The sequence below is a fragment of the Sorex araneus genome, chromosome 6 (assembly GCF_027595985.1).
Source record: "Sorex araneus isolate mSorAra2 chromosome 6, mSorAra2.pri, whole genome shotgun sequence".
Taxonomy (NCBI): domain Eukaryota; kingdom Metazoa; phylum Chordata; class Mammalia; order Eulipotyphla; family Soricidae; genus Sorex; species Sorex araneus.
In genome coordinates this window covers 110,938,456-110,956,681 of record NC_073307.1, presented here as the reverse complement: position 1 = coordinate 110,956,681, position 18,226 = coordinate 110,938,456, and the positions used below count along the sequence as shown (strand labels likewise).

General features: G+C 44.3%; 1 protein-coding gene across 1 annotated transcript in view; it reads left to right on the top strand.

Annotated features, from left to right (window-relative positions):
* The first annotated feature begins 11,719 nt into the window (after nt 1-11,719).
* Nucleotides 11,720-18,226, top strand: part of TMEM41B (transmembrane protein 41B) — a 31,881-nt gene continuing 25,374 nt past the window's right edge. Inside the window, exon 1 of the mRNA XM_004613613.3 lies at nt 11,720-12,061. Within this exon, the coding sequence (XP_004613670.1) occupies nt 11,944-12,061 (118 nt within the window). The 5' untranslated portion in view covers nt 11,720-11,943. The remainder of the gene's footprint in view (nt 12,062-18,226) is intronic.

Here is an 18,226-nt window from a genome sequence, read left to right as displayed (position 1 = left end):
TACCGCCAGGAGTAATTCCTGAGCATAGAACCAGGAGTCACCGCTGTGAATTGCTGGGTGTGACCCAAAAAGAAAAAAAAAACCCCAAATTCACAGTATTCTTCACAGTTTTATTCTTACTTTCTTTACTAACTTTTTTTTTTTTTTTTTTTGCTTTTTGGATCACACCCAGCGATGCTCAGGGGTTACTCCTGGCTTTGCACTCAGGAATTACTCCTGGCAGTGCTTGGGGGACCATATGGGATGCCAGGGATCGAACCCGGGTCGGCCGCGTGCAAGGCAAATGCTTTACCCGCTGTGCTATCGCTTCAGCCCCAGCTCTTTACTAACTTTAAATAGAGCCATTTTATTATTATTTTGCATTATATTTAAATGAAAAGTACCTTTGTTTAAAATCCTTGAGTAAGGGGGGGTGGTGTAGTGCTGCCAGCAAGTCAACCTGTACCTGCAGGGTGAGTATATCAGCAGTCCGATGATGCCTTCAGGCTTCCCAATACCCCAAAATTGCCAGTGTGCTTCAGGCTGGATCCCAAAAACTTGGGACTAAGTTTCCTGAGAAATTAAATAGCCAATAGTTAGGTATATGGGAGCCACACCCACAAACCACCTCTGTCTCAGCTATACAGGCTCATTTATCCGCCTTGCTTCAGAGACCCATACATTAATCTTGAAAGAGATCAAAAGCCTCAGTTAATCTCAGACCCATGCAAGGCTGAACAGACTAGGGTAAATGGGAGGGGGGAGGTCAGCCTGGTGACTGCCCAAGCAGAGCCCCTGGCAGCTGCTTACTTCCAAAATAAAAAATTGCTACCATGCTCCAGGCCAGACTCCACTGCCTCATCATGGACCTCACCAAGATATTAACCTCTTGAAAATTTGGATATGTGTGTTTTGTGACTGAAATCTCCTGGCTTTTAGGGGGTTGGGATGGACTACCTCCCCTCACCTCCCTCTATTCCCAGAAGCCTTGACAGTCATGTCCACACCCCAAAGCTGTCACCCAGTTAATTAAAGCTACTCCATCCTTACCTTCCTGGTGAAAATACTGAACGTCCTGAACAAAGATGATGACTTCTTATTACCTGTATTGCAAACCATAATGCGCAAAAGGAGAGAGAGAAAGAAGAAAAGTGTCTGCCATAGAGGCAGGCTGGGAGTGGGGAGAATGGTGGGGAGGGAGATGGGGGCATTGATGGTGGAAAAAGTGCACTGGTGGAGGGATGGGTATTGGATCATTTTATGATTGAAACCTAATCACAAACAGCTTTGTAATGGTCTACCTCATTATAATCAATAAAAAATTATTATTTTTAACTTTTTTTTTCTTTTCTTTTCTTTTTTTTTATTAAATCACCATGTGGAAAGTTACAAAGTTTCCAGGCTTATGTCTCGGTTATACAACACTCGAACACCTGTCCCTTCACCAGTGCCCATATTCCACCGCCAAAAACCCCAGTATACTTCCCACGTCCTACCCCCCCACCCCCACCTGCGTAGCTGATAAATTTCACTTCATTTTCTTTTTACCTTGATTACATTCCATATTTCAACACAAAATTCACTATTGTTGTTGGAGTTTCCCCCAAAAAAACAGCCCTGCTGACAAGGAAGCATTTGATAGTTTTCCATTGCTGAGAATGAAGAGATATGAAGTCACGTGGCCGCAATAGCGGCTGCGTGGTTTAGGATTTCTGCATTTTAGTATTTTAGTAATTAAGTCCAGGGAGATTTGTATTAGAAATTGCATTGGGCTGGAGCGATAGCACAGCGGGTAGGGCGTTTGCCTTGCACGCGGCTGACCCGGGTTCGATCCCCAGCATCCCATATGGTCCCCTGAGCACCGCCAGGAGTAACTCCTGAGTGCAAAGCCAGGAGTAACCCCTGTGCATTGCCGGGTGAGACCCAAAAAGCAAAAAAAAAAAAAAAAAGAAATTGCATCATTTCCCTTCCTTGGGCAGCATGGGGCTATGGCTTAGTTCACAGTCTAGAGACATTGGTGGAAGCAGTTGCTGGCACCAAAAGTAGTCTAGCTGGCCTCCGGATCATGGTCATCAGTAGCAGAGCGGCCGCACAAACATGTGACCACCCAGGTTGCATCTCGGCGGAGTGGGCACCGATATCGCCTCGGCAGGAGACTGCCCACACGCGTCCCACTGTTTTAAGTTCCAACCTCTTTTTTTTTTTTCTTCCCGCGCCACCAAGTTTGTACCTGCTTAATAGTCTTGATAATATAGCGGGTGCGACGCTGCTTTCCCCCCGAAAAGGGAAAAAAAAAAACAAACGAGAAAGATCTTTCCCCTCCTCGGCCGGCATGGGGCTATGGCTTAGTTCACAGTCTAGAGACATTGGTGGAAGCAGTTGCTGGTACCAAAAATAGTCTAGCTGGCTTCTGGATAGTGGTCATCAGCAGCAGAGCGTTCGCACAAACATGTGGCCACCCGGGTCTCATCTCGGCGGACAAAATTTATTTTAAATGAAAAAAAATCCTTGAGTGAAAGGTATCTCCCAGACCCTGTTTGACTATTTGCAAAGACTTTTCTTCTCATCTTTGGAATCAGAATCATAATTTTATGCCTCAGTGTCATTTTTTTGTTTTTTTTTTCCCCCAGTGGGGGATGTGGGGATAAGGGAGTGTGTGGTTTGGGCCACACCCAGCAGTGCTCAGAGTGACCCCTGGCAGAATCACTCCCAGAATTACTCTGGTTTAAGGAACTGTGTGTGGTGATTGGGATCAAACTGGGGTCAGTTGCATGCAAGTTGCATGCACCTTACCTCCTGTTAATTATCTCTCAGGTCCAGTGTCACTTTTCTTTATGTTTATTCTATCAGGTGATTATTGAATATTTTAAATATTTGGGCTGTACCTTCTAGATTCCTTAGAAACTTGGATTTTGCCCTTTCCCCCCCTTCTTTCTTTTTTTTTTTCAGCTGTTGGGGCACAACACTGTGGTTCAGTGGCAGAGTACTTGCCTTACATATTTGAAATTGAATTCAGATCCCAGCACTCAGCATTGCTGAGTGCCACACCAAGTGTATGATCCATGGGGAACACTGCAAGCAACTGTGTATGAATATATCAAGTCTGCAACCCCCAGACATCACAATAACAGCAACAAGCAACAGAAGGAAGCAGGGCATTTTGAACAGTTTGATAAAGAGCTTTGTTCCCCTCGGCAACTGCTTTGTTCTGGTAGGCAATAATTTGCAGTGAATCAAGTTAATCGCATCAGATTTTTTTTTTACAGTATTAGGAATCAAACCCTGGCCCTCACATAAGCAATGCATGTGCTTTACCACTGAGCCACAGGCCCCAATTCCTCCCTTTAATCTTTTAAAGTATCTTAATTATGTGTATTTCAAACATTCACTTGTCTATGAGCATATTAACCTTAATTCTAAGGCTTTGTCATTGTTGTTAATTCTAAGGCTTTTTTTCCTCTTAAGTTTTTTTTTTCTTTCTGAATGTCCAATATAGCAAACAAGTTTTCTTCATCCTGGTTGACTAGAATTTTAATGTCTCCCACTCTCCATAAGCTCTGGAATCTCCATTAAATTCACAGTTTTCTAGTACTTGTTATTTCTAGGACATATGATTTTGTTTCACTCCATTGCAGCCTTTATTTGGGGGGAGGGTCATACCCAGCAATGCACAGGGGTTACTCCTGGCTCATGCACTCAGGAATTAGTCCTGGCAGTGCTCGGGGGACCATAAAAGATGCTGGGAATAGAACCCGGGTCAGCCACGTGCAAGGCAAATGCCTACCCGCTGTGCTATCGCCCCAGCCCCCCATTGCAGACTTATCCTGGTTTGTACAGATTTTCAACCTTTGAGCAGAGGAGGCTCCTATGCAGCTATCTAGAGCTTCTTTTTTGTTCGTCTCTGGTGTCTTATCCTTCTGTTTCCAACTATATTGTTAACCTTGAACTGCAATCCATTTCTCCTTGCCTCAGTAATACCACTGTCCTACTTCCATTTCTTGTGCTTTGGCCCCAAAGTATCCTAGGTAGACCATCATAATAATCAAAAAGTTGATCTATAAGTCATTATCTCAAGGATCTCCACTGACAATTATTGCTCAATACCTAAACAATTGCTACAGATATTTTGCCCAGTTCTCCAGTTGATTGCAGAAAGAAGTTAGCAATTTCATTCCTTTGACTGGAATGGAAATACCTCAACTTGACATGTGGACTTTGTATAATATATTATTTATTTATTTATTTATTTATTTTGTTTTTGCTTTTTGGGTCACACCCAGCAATGCACAGGGGTCACTCCTGGCTCATGCACTCAGGAATCACCCCTGGCGGTGCTCAGGGGACCATATGGGATGCTGGGATTTGAACCCGGGTCGGCCGCTTACAAGGCAAACTCCCTACCCACTGTGCTATCACTCCAGCCCCATGTATAATATTTTAAAAGAATTTTCAAGTGTTTTTTCTCTATTTTGGGTGGGAAGAAGTTTTGGGCCATACCCAGTTTTGGGTGGGTAGAGGTTTTGGGCCATATCCATACTCAAAGGCTCTCAACTTCAGGGATCATTTGCTATTCCAGGGATCAAACAAAGGTCGGCCACATGCAAGGCAAGAGCATTAACCCTTGTACTATCTCTCCTGCCCTCCAGTGGTTTCTCTTGGAAAGAATGAAAAGTGACTTGGAGTATGTCATCTTGGTCCTAGTAATATATATATATATATATATATATATATATACATATATATATATTTTGATTAGATGATTCCCATGTTGAGTTTATTTCAGCAAGTTGTAAATTTAAATAAATAAAAATGTATTTACAAGTTGTAAATAAAAACCATGTCCATTTTATTTATAATTTATGTTAGTAAGTGTCTTTCCTATTCTAGTATTAAGTTTAGATTCTCAAAAATTTTTATTTCACCAGGGGCTGAAGTAATAGCACAGCGGGTAGGGCGTTTGCCTTGCACGCGGCCGACCCAGGTTTGATTCCCAGCATCCCATATGGTCCCCTGAGCACCGCCAGGGGTAATTCCTAAATGCAGAGCCAGGAGTAACCCCTGTGCATTGCCGTGTGTAACCCCCCCAAAAAATTGTTTCAACCATAAGAAACTATAGAAACAAGACCCAGTGGCTAGGTCTATAGGATCTGTGAGTCAAGATTAAAAATTGAGGATTGTCTATGCCCTAGAGATTGGGAGGAAGGAGACAGATGGAGGAGCTATAGTAAGTGAAAGAAGAATTTTCAAGGCATTTATTAACTGTTTCAGACTCTTAAAATCAGTAAGCATTGTTCACTATTGTTTTGTGCAGTGGATTTTCCTTCAAATGTGTGGTAAAATCTATTTAAGCTTGTATAGGGTAAAGTGAGACTTCTGTAAAGATTTGAAGTGGTTAAATTTTCTTTATATATAATATATATGCATATACATACATATATATATATATATATATTTGCTTTTTGAGTCACACCTGGCGATGCACAGGGTTTACTCCTGGCTCTTCACTCAGGAATTAACCCTGGCAGTGCTCAGGGGACCATATGGGATGCTGGGAATCAAACCCGGGTCGGCCGAGTGCAAGGCAAACGCCCTACCTGCTGTGCTATTGCTCCATCCCCGTATTACTATTATTTTTTTGTCTTGGGGTCACACCTGGTGATGCTCAGGGCTTATCTCTGGCTCTGCATTCAGGAATCACTCCTGGCAGTACTCAGGGGACTTATGGTGTGCTGCGGATTGAACTTCAGCAGTGCACAAAGTCAGCGCCCAAGCTGCAGTACTATTGTATTGCTTCGGCCCCTACAACTCTCTTTTTAAAAAGTTCATCAAATAGGGGCCAGACCTCTAGTACAGTGGATAGGGCTTTGTCTTGCATACTGTGGACCCTGGTTCAATCCCCGCATCCCATATGGTTCACCTGCAGAGCTCACCAGGAGTGTTCCCTGAGAACTGAGCAAGGAGTCCTCTGAGCACCACTGGGTATGACTCCAAAACAAAAACAGCTGATTGGTTAATCATCCTGGCACCATTTAGTCTTTCATTTACTTACTTATTTATTTGATTTTGGGCCATACCTGGCAATGCTCAGGGTTTACTCCTGGCTCTGAATTCGGGAATTATTTCTGGTGGTGCTCAAGGAACCACGTGGTACTCCAGGGATCAAACCTGGGTCAGCTGTATGAAAGGCAAGAACCCCATCAGCTGTGTTATCTTTCTCCACTTTATACATTGTCTTTTGCAATGTCAGGGATCAACCTCCAAGACGCACACATGCAAGGCAAGTGTCTGTCTGTCTGTCTGTCTGTTTCTCTCTCTCTCTCACCCCCTGTCTCACCCCCACTCCTCTCTCCACAACTTAAAAATTGTGTGAGACCCAAGGCTGGTAAAAGAACCACTGGGTCTCTATTTTGGAAAGTCTGATTCAATTTTGTGTCTTAGGGTCATGAGTTTACCACCCAGTAAGAAAAACATGCCAGACCCCAAGGCCATGGCATCTGACCATAGGCAACAAGAATGATTCAGGTAAATGTAACAAGATGTGCTAAAAGCTGTTTCGCTTCCTTACCCTTTGTTTGCTTGCTCAAGGTCCTGGAATGCACCTGGCAGGGGGCACCCAAACATGTAGGCATGCACCCAGGCACATAGGCAGGAGGGCATAAGGCTTAAAAACATCTCCCAGAGGGCGATAGGGGTTCCAAGTCTCTTCAAATATCTGTCCTGTCTTTGTGTGTCTCAGTCAGTGGCTGAACTCAGGCTTGTGGCCACTTAACACATGGAGCTCCCACCGAGATCTCTGGCCACCTAACATTTGGACATTCCACCAAGACTCTGGCAGCTAACACTTAGAAGTGCAATAATCCCTAGTGAGCACTGGTATTCTAATTTAGAAATTCTTCAATCACTGTCATCATGCTGTTATTTTTATTTTTCTTTGTGGTACTGGAGCCATGACCTTTCAACATATCATGTTGTATGTTCTAATTTTCTGGCTTTTTAATTTTTTTCTTCAGTGAATTGATGCTTCATATCCTTTATTCATTTTTCTTTGTAATCATCATTTGAAAAGTATTTTATTTAAAGTAATTTGTAGCAAATCTTTTTCTCATGTAGCAAATCTTTTTCTCAGTTTAAAATGGTTTCTTTAGGGGCTGGAGAGATAGCACAGCGGGTAGGGCGTTTGCCTTACACGCGGCCGACCCGGGTTCAAATCCCAGCATCCCATATGGTCCCCTGAGCACGGCCAGGGGTAATTCCTGAGTCCAGAGCCAGGAGTAACCCCTGTGCATCGCCAGGTGTGACCCAAAAAGCAAAAAAAAAATAAAATAAAATGGTTTCTTTAGAATTCATTTTCAGTGATTTTGTTATATAAACTTTATGTAATAAAATAAACCAGAAGCTGGAGATATAGTACAGCAGATAGGGTGCTTACTTGTATTTTGTGGGAAATTAGAGTGGTTGCTAAAGGCCTTAATGGACTATATAGAGCATCTGTCTAGGAATGTCTTATTGAGAGACCAGAGCCTTAGTACAGTTGGTATCACTGTATCACTGTCATCCCGTTGCTGATTGATTTGCTTGAGTGGCTACCAGTAATGTCTCCATTGTGAGACTTGTTGTTACTGTTTTTGGCATATCCAATACGGCACGGGTAGCTTGCCAGGCTTTGCTATGCAGGGCAGATAGCTTGCTCGGTAGCTTGCTGGGTTCTCTGAGAGGTACAAAGGAATTGAACCCAGGTCGGCCATGTGCAAGGCAAACGCCCTACCCGCTTTGCTATCACTCTAGCCATTATCAATGCATCACTGTATCACTGTCATCCCATTGTTCGTCAATTTACTCAAGGGGGCACCAGTAATGTCTCCATTCCTCCCAGCCCTGAGATTTTAGTAGCCTCTCCTTACTCATCTTTCCCAATGATTGGAGGCTCATTCAGGGTCAGGGGAATGAGACCTATTGTTACTGTTTTTGGCATATCATAGGTAGCTTGCCAGGCTCTGCCCGTGTGGGCGGGATACCCTCAGTAGCTTGCTGGGCTCTCCGAGAGGTGTGTGTATATATACATATATATGTATATATATATGTATATATTAAGTATATATACCTATATGTATATAGGTCTTCCCCGGGGCCCCTCGGAAGGGATGGGCTCCAGCTTCCCTCCCCGCCCTGAGCAGAGCTCCTGGTGGCCGAAGACCACTGGAACCTAGCCACAGTCATGTTCAAGGCCACTCTCCACACGTTCGGATGAGCCTCACGCATGAAGGTGCCAGCAGAGGAACTCAGGTGTGTGTAATTCCATCAACGGCCAACATCCCGAGACTTAAAAGGAGGCTCCCAGAAGCGCGTGTGTCTCATAACATAACGTTCCCTCTGGGAGAAACTACTATGCTACTGAGAGCTTCCTGTCCACATGGGATAGCCTCGAAAGCTTCCCATGGTGTATTCATATGCCAAAGCCAGTAACCAGCTGAATCTCATTCCCCTAAACCTGTGGATAGGACGAATGTAGAGGTTACTGAGACTGCTCAAGCAAGTCGATGATCAACGGGATTTCATGATCGTGATAACTACATGCATATATATATATAAATATTTTAGTATATATACCTGTATATACATATAGGTGTGTGTATATACACATACTATGATTTGTTACTCTATAATTTGTGCCTACTGTCTGAACTCCATCAAATATGGTGTGGTAGTTATGGAAACTGGGTAGGAAGTATCTTATAATGTGTCGTGTTGCCACAAAGAAAGAAGCCTGGAGGTCAGCTGCCAGGGCTGGGTCCTTTGGGGCAGGGAGGGTTTTCCCTCACCCCCCTCTGGGGCGCCCTGAGTGAAAACAGTCTGGCTACGGTGGCCTCATTTTATACTCCTGTCTGGGAGGAAGAGCCATTGAGATCTTGAGGGTGGCTGATGAGGAGATTACCTAATGCCAGTTAGGTAATCTGTGGCAGGATGTAGCTTGTGGGTGTGATCCCTGGGTCACCGGAGATTGGGGGATAAAAGGCAAAGGATCTCTGCTTCCAGTCCTGTTGAGTCCAGAGTCAAAGGTCACAAAGTTCAGCATTATCTGGGTTCTGTGGGACTTCATTCATGTGTGAGGCTCGTTCGGAACGTCTGGAAAGCGGCCTGGAGTGTGGTGGAAGTTGGGTAGTGGAGGTTGGCCGCCAGGGCTGGGTCCCTTGGGGCAGGGAGGGTTCTCACCCGCCCCGCTCTGGGGTGCCCCATTGAAAACAAGCCTGGTATGTACAGTTGGTAGCGCACTTAACTTGCATGAGGATGACTAGGATTTAATTGCCTGCACTCCATATGGTCCCTGGAGCACCACCAGGAGTGATTTCTGAAATCAGAGACAGGAGTAACCCCTGAGCACAGCCAGGTGTGGCCCTAAAACAAAACAAACAAAATATACAGGTATATATACTAAAATATAGAGATTAACTACATCTCTATAATTTACTGAGACATTTTTCTTTAGTATCAAGGTTTTAGACTGTTATCTCTTTACCATTACACTAATAAACAGTGCCATTAGAAATAATAATCTATATATTCCCGTGGCATTATTTCTTAGAAATGCAACTACTGGATAGGAAAAAATTTGGGTGAGGACCTCACCCACCGATGCTCAGGGGCTCTTTCAAGCTTGGTGCTGGGATCTCTCTTCAGGTGCTCAGGAGACCGTATGCTGTGCTAGATGAAATCCTAGTATTCCCATAGAAAGTATGCATTCTAATCCTTTGAGCTATTTCTCTCACCCTAGAAATAAATATTTTTTTAAATTTTGGGGGGTACACTTGTAAATGCTCAGAGGTCACTTCCACTGCCTGAGGGGGTGAAGCATGTGGTGCCAAGGGTGGAACTTCATGCCCTCACCCTCCCACCATACAAACCATTGACTCAGCCTGTTCAGCTATTTCTCAGGTTCATTAAATATATATATATATATATATATATATATATTTGTTTTATTTTATCTGTCACACTCAGTGATGCTCAGGGCTTACTCCTGGCTTTGCACTCAGGAATTACTGCTAAGGGATGCTGGGAATCAAACCTGGTTGTTGTAGGATGGTAATCAAAAGACCACAGGAGGAAAAAAAAAATCCAAGTTAGAGAAGTCTTTATGAACACCAACTGGCCCGCTGTCCTGCTAGGCAAAAGCAGGAGCTTCATAGCAGAAGCACTGACCTTTTATTAGGGAAAACCACATGGTGGTGCCCCCAGCACTTTCGTAAGCACCCACAAAATTTGTTTAGCCCACTGGACCCACATGCTGGTGTCCAGTATGTTCACACAAGCGCAGCAAAGTAAGCATTGTCACAAAAGTCAGAAAAAGCAGCTACAGCATGAGTATATGAAGCAGTCATCTTTAGCCATATCCCTTTTGTTTTTTTCTTTTTGGGTCACACCTGGCGATGCACAGGAGTCATTCCTGGCTCATGCACTCAGGAATTATCCCTGGCGGTGCTCAAGGGACCATATGGGATGCTGGAATTCGAACCCGGGTCAGCCGCGTGCAAGGCAAACGCCCTACCCGCTGTGTTATCACTCCAGCCCCAAGCCATATCCCTTTATTTATTTTTTTTTTGTGAAGTAACAGATTTTATTTTAGAGGGTTTTAGAGAAAGAGGAAGGGATAAGTGGAAAAGAAAAAAACAGCAGGAGTAACACGCTCAAGAAAGAACACGGGCTCCTCCGAGGATGGAGAGAGCTCTACACACATCCTAGCACTGGACACGAAAGCACGAAAGTACATATCTCAAGGGGGGAGATGTGGGCGACACATGTGCTGGGGCACCACATGTGCTCGGTCACGTGGGCACAAGTAGCACATGGGCTCAGGCAGCATATGCGCCCATATCCCTTTAGAACCCTCGTTCATTGTTCCTGTCTGCAACCCAGACTGGCTTTCATGCCCTTGTGGTAGGTTACGGGAAGCTCGGTGTACTTAGGTATTAAACAGTTAAATCACCTAAAAAACTAAAAACCCAAACTTATTTCTCCCTTTTAGTCTCCCCTTTACAGGGTCAGCCTCGTGCAAGGCAAGGACCCTATGAGTTGTACTACCCCTCTGGGCCTAAGGCAAAATATTTTAAAATACATTGCCATACTGCTTCCCAAAGTAAATTCTAACGCATTCACTAAAAAGTAAGCAGAACGCATACAGACAGGGTGAACTGTGTCAAAAAAAGGGTTATTTGGGGCCAACTAGTGGAGAGGATAAATGTAGTGAGCTGAGTTAGGGTTTATTAAGGAGGGCGAGCTTGATGGTGAGAACCGTTTGCTTGAAAACTAAAAATTCCGATTCTAAACCCATTTGCCATCACCTCCCTGAGCCTCAGTTTTCTGACACTTGGTAGGTCTGGCTCCGATTTTATGTTTTGCATTATTTTTAGAGGGAGCATTGTCTAGCCAGCCCGAAATCAAGCCAGCCACTGCGCGAAACTGTGGGGAGAGGGAGTGTGCTGAATCAGAGTCCGCGGAGAAACACCAGCTAAGCACTCAGAGGCATTTCCGGCGGCGGGGACAAAGGCTTGGAAGACGCCGGGAAAGCACTTCCGGTTTCCTAAAGCTGCGCCTCTGACGTCGCTTTGCGCGAGCCCCAGCCCGGTGACTCCAACGCCGCGACTGCGCATGCTCTCCGCCGGCGCAAGGCGGGGCGGGTCTCGAGAGGGGGCGGGCCCGGCCCGCGACTTGTCTCGCTGCTACTGGGCCGGCGCGAGCGCGCGAGACTCGGGGGCGGTGTGGGGCGGGGCCAGGGCCCAGGAGGCGCCGCTGGTCTCCGCCGAGCGTGCCTGCGCGCTCGCGGGGCTGAGGTCGTCTCAGGTGAGGTGGTCGCCCCGGAAGTAGCTGTGCCTGCGGCCCCTCGGGCTCGAGAAGAGGCTTGCGGCGGAATTGATAAGGAGGCGCGGCCCCTCCCGGATCCCTGCATTTATCTGGTCGCTACCCAAAGCCATGGCTAAAGGCAGGGTTGCCGAACGATCGCAGACGGAGCCCCTCCATGCGAACCCCGCTGCGGACAGGACTGCGGGGACGCGGGAGCCCACGGCGCTGGGGAGTGACCACCTGAAGGGTAAGGGAGCGGGGCGCGGAGATGGAGTGTCCGGGAGGGGCTGCGTGGGGGAGGTGTCCTCGCTGGTCCGAGTTGGGCTGTGCTGTGGCTGGCAGTGGCCGAGGGGGGCGGGGGGGGGGGGCCCTGCTCGCAACCAGGGGCGAGAGCCCAGAGTGGAGGACCCGGACCTAGCCCGCTGCCCATGCCAAGGCCGGACACCCAGGAGATGCGTCGTCAGTGTTTTCATCTTTATTTTTGGTTTTTCTTTTTTCCCCCAGTTTTACTCAGTAAAAGGAAGGGATGACATTGCCTTGTTGACACCTAAGAAGGTTGTAAGGTGGATTAAGGTTGAAGCTCGGAAAAGTGGGGGGAACTTTTGCGTTGCATGTATTTTCGCAAATAAGGAAACTGAGGCCCAGAGTGGCTGGGTGATATGTACACAAGTTACAAAACCAGGCCATTTCCTTGTCAGCAGGAAAACTTGGGCTTGAGTGCCTACTCTTTAAACTTATGACTTTGGACTTGTTATCTTTCAAAAAGCTCAGTGTCTCAGACTGTACCTTGGGATGATGATAATAGTCAAAGTATATGCTTAGATGGTCCGTAGGTTAATGAAATAACTAAAGAATTTAGAGTAATGCTTGACTTATAAAGGGTACTTAGAAAAAATATATAAAGTGTACAAAGAAATGAAATACTTTGATTTTATCTTGGTACAGTCTTTTTTCATTGCTTTTTATCGATAGAAATGATTAAGCTCTTTTAATGCTATTAAAACCCATAAACTTGAAGAAATCCTAACAAATGACTGTTTAATTACTTGGATCTTACTCTGATGTGTTCCACCACTAGTGAGAATGGAGTCTTTGAAATGTATATAGCAATTTCTGTTGATTACAGTCAACAGTTATTGCACACTTACATATATGTGGATATAATATGTTTAACATTCAGTTGAAATACTTTTGTAATCAAACTAAGCATTAAAATATGTCAAGCAGAAAATAATCTTTTATTTTCAAATAGATTAAAATACTTCCAGTCTAATTTGGTTTTTTAAAATTTAGGTATTTGTATATTTTTGCACCATGTAGATAGTCACAAAACTAAAAAAGTACAGAAATGAATAGTCTAAATCATTCACTTTTGGGGGCTTATTTTTTTTTTCATACATAAGAGGGAATATGTATGTTTTATATGTAGAAGGAAAACTAAAAGAATAAATTAAAGAGCAATTGGTTTTGAAGCTGCTCTTACTGAGAGTAATAGTAATCCTAGGGTTTTTCTGAAGATATGTTTTCCAGGTTGGGCATCGCTGTATTAAATGGCCGTTTAGTTTGTGATAGTATTCAATTATATTATTACCTTTTTTTAAAAATTTAAAGCTGTTCAGAAAATAAAACCTTAACACTTATAATATGCCTTTTGTTTATTTTATCAATAGCACAGTCAGTTCAACATTTGTGATTTTTCAGATGCTATCAAGTGACTTGCACAGCATACAAACCTATGGGAGAGTTAGGGAAGTGAGGTGGAGGGTTTGGGTAAGGAAAGGGGGCCTAGGGCTGGAGCGATAGCACATCCGGGAGGGTGTTTGCCTCGCACGCAGCCAACCCGGGTTCGATTCCCAGCATCCCATATGGTCCCTCGAGCATCACCAGGAGTAATTCCTGAGTGCTTGAGCAGAAGTAACCCCTGTGCATCTGCTAGGTGTGACCCAAAAAGCCAAAAAAGAAAAAAAGAAAAGGGGGCCAGAGGAATAGTACAGGGGATAGGGCACTTGCCTTGCACAGCACCAACCCTGGTCCAATCTCTGGTATCCAGTATGTGCTGTCTCCCACCCAGGACTGCCATGAGCAGTCCCTGAGCACCACCAGGTGTGGCCCCAAAACAAAACAAAAAATGTAAAAAAAAGAGAGGAAAAGGTAAGAGGATTTAGAAATTTAGGGCAGAGACAAAGGAAGTCTTAAAGGTAGCTGAGCTTTTATGTGCACTGGTAAAGAGAGTAGTCTGTTTAGAATGGATTAGTTCTGTTAGGTGGTAGTAAGAAATCATTAAGGGTGGCCGGGCAGCTGGAATGATAGTACAGTGGATAAGGCATTTGCCTTGCATGCAGCTGACCTGGGTTTGATCCCTGGCATCTCATATGGTCCCCTAAGCACCATCAGGGATAATTCTTGAGTGCAAAGACAGGAGCAACTCCTAGGTATCTCTGTGTGAGTGACAAATAAAACAACAACAAAAAGATCCCAAATGCATTTGGGATATGGCAAATATTCCAGTGCACTTGCTCGAATATCACAGTGTACTTGTCCTGCACATGTGAGGCTCTGGATTTGTATCTCTGACATCTGTGTGTGTGTGTGTGTGTGTGTGTGTGTGTGAGAGAGAGAGAGAGAGAGAGAGGAGAGAGGAGAGAGAGAGAGAGAGAGAGAGAGAGACTGGGGAGGTGGTTTAAAAAAGAAGAAATTATACTATGACAAAATGGTGTCAGAATATACTGATTTTTAAGTGGTTTTGTTTTGGGGATACACCAGCATTTGGGGTTGAGTTTCTGGTGGTGCTCAAGGAACTGTATGTAGTGCTGGGGAATCAATCTGGGGTCAGCACCTTTTTTTTTTTATTTTTGGGTCATTCCAGCGATGCCCAGGGGTTGCTCATGGCTCTGCACTCAGGAATTGCTCCTGGCCGTGCTCGGGGGACTGTATGGGATGCTGGGCATCAAACCCGGGTCAGCAGCGTGCAAGGCAAACACCCTACCAGCTGTGCTGTCGCTCTGGTTCCTGGGGTCAGCACCTTAACTGGTATCTCTTCAATCCCTCTAGGAAGGGTTTTTTTTTTTTTTTTTTTGGCCGGGGGTGGGGGGGGGGGGGGAGGCGGGTTGGAGGGATGAGTTGGGCCACACTCAGCATTGCTCAGGGTTTACCCTTACCATCAGTGATTTTGGGATCACTCATGGTATTCAGGGTCCTGTATGGTTGTGGATGGTTTTTGGTTGTTTTTTCTTTAATAATTTTTTTAACATATATATATATATGTTAATGTATTCTGTTTATTCAGGATTCTCAGGTTGTGCTTGCATCTTATTTGTTTAGTTGTTTTAAGCGATATCCAGCTGGGTGCCACTCCCACCTCTGTGTTTGAGGCTTGGGGATTACTCCTGGTGGTGGTACTGTTAGTGCTAGGAAAGGCTAAGGATAGCTTGGGATCCCTGGGGCCATCCCTGTATTATCCCTTAAGCCCTGTATTATCTACCTGCCCTTCCCAGGGTTCCTTCCTTCCTTCCTTCCTTCCTTCCTCCCTCCCTCCCTCCCTCCCTCCCTCCCTCCCTCCCTTCCTTCCTTCCTTCCTTCCTTCCTTCCTTCCTTCCTTCCTTCCTTCCTTCCTTCCTTCCTTCCTTCCTTCCTTCCTTCCTTCCTTCCTTCTTTTCCTCTTTCTGATTCTCCCTTTCCCTTCTCTCTCTCTCTCTTTTTTTTTTTTTTTCTGTTTTGGGGCCATACCCAGCAGTTCTTAGGGCTTACTCCTGGTTCCGTGTCAGAGATCACTTCTGTGGGCACTTTGATCAGGAAGGACATATAGGGTGCCTGCTGTTGAACCCAGGTTGGCCTCAGGCAAGGCCAGAGCCCTGCTTCCTATATTCTCCCTCTCCAGGGGACAAGACAGTACCCTTTCTCTCTTTCTTTAGTTAGTGTTAGAAATTCTCTTTCTGGGCAGAAGATTTTGTCAACCCAAACATGATATAGTTCGGCTTATTTGCTGCTGGTAATCAGCGATGATGTGATAGCATCCATAGTAACGACTTAGCAACAGTAAGGCAATAACACTGAAAGTGTAATTCTTGCATGAGGAGGAGGACTAAGACACGAGACAAACGTTAGAATAACCAGAGGCTTCTGACCTAAATTTGTAAGGATTCCTGGATCCAGGTATTTTATTTTGCGTTGTGTGCCGTGACAAATCTTTTTTACTGACAAGTATTAGTAGTTCCCCATTTTAACTTAAAAAAAATTCCTAGAACCATATTTTTCATTATATGTACAGTTCATTACCATTTTGATCAGGGTGAAACAGTTTGATGGGTAATGAATAATTTTTAAAAGAACAGAAAAAAAACCCAGCAACATGCTTTCATGTAGTAGTTTAGTATTGGTCTTTGAAAAAAATTTTTTTCAGTTCTAGAGATGTGCTCAATAGTAATTTTTTTTTTCTTGTTTGCTTTTTGGGTCACACCTGGTGATGCACAGGGGTTACTCCTGGTTCTACACTCAGGAATTACTCCTGGCGGTGCTCAGGGAACCATATGGGATGCTGGGATTCGAACCCGGGTTGGCCGTGTGCAAGGCAAACGCCCTACCCGCTGTGCTATCGCTCCAGCCCCATAATTTTTTTTTTTTAACTGAAACTTATGATAAAGATGTGAGGAGAGGCCAGAGTGATAATATAGGTAGGTAGGTTATTTTTCTCTTTCAGATTCTCCGACCTGGAGTGTGGTTCTTGAGTGTCATATGGCCCCAACACAAAACAAAGCAAACAAAAAATATGAGGGTCAAGAAAGGAATAAAGAAGTATATGTCGAGAAAGAACATAGGCTTCTCCAGAGTAGGAGAAGGCAAGCAAAGAAAAATCAAGACAAGGGAGATTCATGTTCAAGGGAGAACATTGGCTTGAGAGCATTATTGAATTTTTTGGGTTAGTTTTATGCGTTACATCCATTGGTGCTCAGGGATCACTTCTGGTGGGGCATGAGCCAGAAATAGCGCCAAGAATTGAACCTGGGTCTGGTGTGTGCAGGGTTTGAGCCCCCTACCTACTATATTATCTCTCTGGCCCACATTGTTATGGAATGCAGTTTTTTTTTTTTTTTTAAAAAATCCTTAGATTTTAGATGTTTTAGATTCTGCCTTGTTAATTTGGTTCAGCAAGTATTCTTTGAGCATCTGCCATGGGCAAGGTACCTGGCCTAGCCAAAGAAGGAAGCTTTGATTACAGATAACTGGGCGCTAAGACTAAAATTGGCAACTGGACATTAAGATTTTAGAATGAGGAGCTGGAGCTATAATACATCAGGTAGGGCATTTGCCTTGCATGCAGCAGACTTGGATTTGATCTCCAATACCCTATATGGTCCCCTGAGCCCACCTGCAGTGATCCTTATGCACAGAGCAAGAGTAAGCTTTGAGCACTGCTGGGTATGGCCCCCAAACCAAAGGGGGACAAAAAAGGTTTTAGAATTATTTGTTGATACCAATTTTAACCCAAACATTTTATATCAGGTTTTTTTGTTTTTTTTTTTTTTTGCTGATAATCAGTGGAAAATACAGTTGAAATTCTTACTTAAAGGATATTTATTTTTCCTGTAACCAAAAACTGAAAAGTGAATTGGGGTTCGTTGGTTTTAGTCTGGAGCCACTGACTTGATATTATAACAATCAGATTTCTTTTACATCTTTGTCTTTTACAACCTTACCTTGAAATTGATTCCCCTTAAAGTTCAGATAAGCTAAATCCTTCCTTGTTGATTTTTAGAATCTCTTTCTTGGCATTATGAATAAAAGTGAAAATATTCAATTGGTTAGTCTGTCTCAGATCAAAAGGTTTATTCCTCAGTGGATCATCTCAATGAATGATAGCTCTTTTATTTATTTTTAATTTTGGGATCACACCCCGAGTGATCAGGGTGTTATTCCTGTTTCTGAAGCACTCCTGGAGGTGCTCAGGGGACCATCTGGGATGCCGGGGATCGAACCCAAGTAGACTGCATGCAAGGCAAGTTCTTACCCACTGTAGTATCATGCTGTTCCCCATTTTTAATTAATAAGTTGGTTTATTTTTGTTTTGGGGGCCCCACTCAAGGCTTACTCCTGGCTTTGTGCTTAAGGATCACTCTTGTTGGGACTTGGGTACAGTATGGGGGGGGGGGCAAGGATTGAACCTGGGTTGGCCTCATGGAAGGCAAACACCCTACCCATAGTATTGTCTTTCTAGTCCTCCATGATAACTCTTGTAGGATAAGAAGTTTATTGTATGGGCTTGAGAGATAGCTAAGAGGGCTGGAACTGATTTGCATACAATCCCAGCACCTTACAGTCACCAAGTGACCCCAAGTTCTAAGCCTTGAGTGGCCCTTGAGTGTGACAACTTTATTTCTGTTTGTTTTTTTTTAATTGAATCACCATGTGGAAAATT